At 58.4% G+C, this 2,023-nt stretch overlaps 2 protein-coding genes across 2 annotated transcripts; one reads left to right on the forward strand and one right to left on the reverse strand.

Moving 5' to 3' along the window:
- Nucleotides 1-705: 705 nt before the first annotated feature.
- On the reverse strand, nt 706-1,077 carry GGTG_14210 (hypothetical protein; the record flags this gene model as incomplete). Its single annotated transcript, XM_009232137.1, has 1 exon — nt 706-1,077. One exon carries the CDS (start codon nt 1,075-1,077, stop codon nt 706-708), a length of 372 nt encoding a protein of 123 aa, XP_009230401.1.
- Nucleotides 1,078-1,348: 271 nt separating this feature from the next.
- On the forward strand, nt 1,349-1,956 carry GGTG_14211 (hypothetical protein; the record flags this gene model as incomplete). The annotated part of the gene is made up of 3 exons (XM_009232138.1): nt 1,349-1,533; nt 1,605-1,819; nt 1,909-1,956. Exons 1-3 carry the CDS (start codon nt 1,407-1,409, stop codon nt 1,954-1,956), a joined length of 390 nt encoding a protein of 129 aa, XP_009230402.1. The 5' UTR covers nt 1,349-1,406.
- Nucleotides 1,957-2,023: the final 67 nt, after the last annotated feature.

The raw sequence follows: 2,023 nt of genomic DNA on the forward strand, positions 1-2,023 counted from the left end.
GCACCCTAGGTGTCCTGGCTTATATGGCCCTAGGCACCCTGGGCATTGCGGTGGGTTGGGGTGCGTGCACCCGGTCTGTCCTACTACCGCTCCGCACTCCGCGCATCTTTTTGCGCCGGCGCATTTTTCTTCATTGTGTGGGCCGAAGCACCGCCAACACATCTCGACGTGCACCTTCCTCTGAATTAATCGGGCCGGGTCGGATCCGAGTATGCGGAAGGGCTTGCACTCTTTGCCCACGATTACCGTGAAGTTTCCGGGCCGTCGTCCGGCCACGGCCTTAGCTTCTTGTCCGGTATGTCTAGACGCCTCTCTAGCGACCACTTCGGAGGTTACCGGAGCCTGTACGCCGGTGCCGTCCATGTACTTTTCTGGCACACCCCGGACGGAGTATGCCACTGTCTTTTCTTCGGGCTCTGCCACGTGCCCTTGCTTCTTTGCAGCCGTAACGAGGGTCGCCCTTGCTGCTGCGGTTTTCATGGTAACAGCCCAACCTGAGCCGACCTTATGTGCCTGTGTGATGAGGCCTTTGGGGACCCCCCATGTTGCGCCCTCCATTAGGGCCATCAGGGTCTCCGCCTGCACGTTGCGGAGCTCGTGTTCACGGGCCAGGCGGAGGAACACCCGTCTGGATGGCTTGTCGGCCATATGTTTGGCTGGGGATTCCGGTCCCTTGGTTGCGGCCCTATTGGCCGCCTTCTTTGTTTATGACTGGACCTCCGTCCAGTCCTGGTAATTGGCGGGCTTAGCCGCGTCAGCGTAGCTGACTGGTCCTTTCGGGGCCCTTTGGGCTCCGGTCGTCTGCACCGGCGTTGGTGCCCGAGGGGTTGGGGGAGGGGAAGGTTCCCCTCCCGGCTGGTTGTTATGTTCCGATATTATGCTTCCAAGGAGCACCTGGTGGAGTTTTTGCCAGAGGGCCGCACCGGCCTTCTTCTGGGCAGGAGTTTGGAGGGGGATGAGGGCTTCTGTAGCGGCTTTCAGGACCGCCTCCACTGTCTCGTACCGCGCGGCGGCATCTTCGACTTGTTTTTTGTGCAGTTTTTCAAGCTGCTCAGCTATGGTGGTTGGGGTGTACATTTTGTGGGGCGCGCGGGCCTGTAAAGGGCGCGCCGATTGTAGGGGATATGGGAAGAGTTCGTGACTGTCCTTTTGGTGTTTTGTCGTGCTACAGATTAACCAGATCTGATAGGTTTACGCCCAAATCTTCTGCCCCGCCGGCCTCCTATTGGCTGCCGTCAGGAGAAAAAGATTTTTTCGGGAGAAGGTGGACGGAGGCGTTGGAAGGGCGCCCCACAGACAGATAAGACTATCAGCACGTGCATCTGGCTGGCTGGGAGCAACCGTGATTTCGATTTTTTTTTCGGTCTTTCCGACCGTCCTTCCATTTCAGCAGAGTCCAATCCGTCATGGCAGATCGACCCCGGTCAGAGATCGTTCGAGATAATCCTATTGGAAACGGCCTTGCTACCTTCTACGCATTATTCGCATCGATCTGCGACGAGAAGCAGGTGCCGCGCACTCCTGACGCGTTGGGTCAACTTGACCAAGAAGGCAGGGAAGACCGCCCGGCTTCGCTTTAGTATGCCCTTCTAACCATGACGCAGATTTCCAAACCATTGTCATCGCCCTCCTCTCGGCGCTACAGATCCTTCCCGCCTCTCGTTTGCTTCGCTCCGGCGGCACAGGCAAAAATGTCCTCGCTGACATTGCAAGACTCAACTTGGCCGTTGCTTCCGACGACTTCGACCTCGACCGTATCAAGCCCCTGCTGCGTGCGGCCCTCGCCGGTGATCCAAACGATGCCCTGATCTGGGATCAAGTCTACCGCGCCGTCGCCGAGTCCACCCCGCCTCCCCGCCTAGTGCCATCTTCCTTCCAGCAAACCCCATGGCTACACAACACGGGCAGTTTCGCCAACTCCTCGGAATACCGCCAAGATGTGGACAGGGTCCTTAGGTTGGAGCTTGGTCCTCTCTATGTTGGGCTTCCTGGCTTCCGCGAAGTTTTTTGGGCGCGTGGCAGG

The sequence above is a fragment of the Gaeumannomyces tritici genome (genome assembly GCF_000145635.1).
Source record: "Gaeumannomyces tritici R3-111a-1 unplaced genomic scaffold supercont2.178, whole genome shotgun sequence".
NCBI lineage: Eukaryota > Fungi > Ascomycota > Sordariomycetes > Magnaporthales > Magnaporthaceae > Gaeumannomyces > Gaeumannomyces tritici.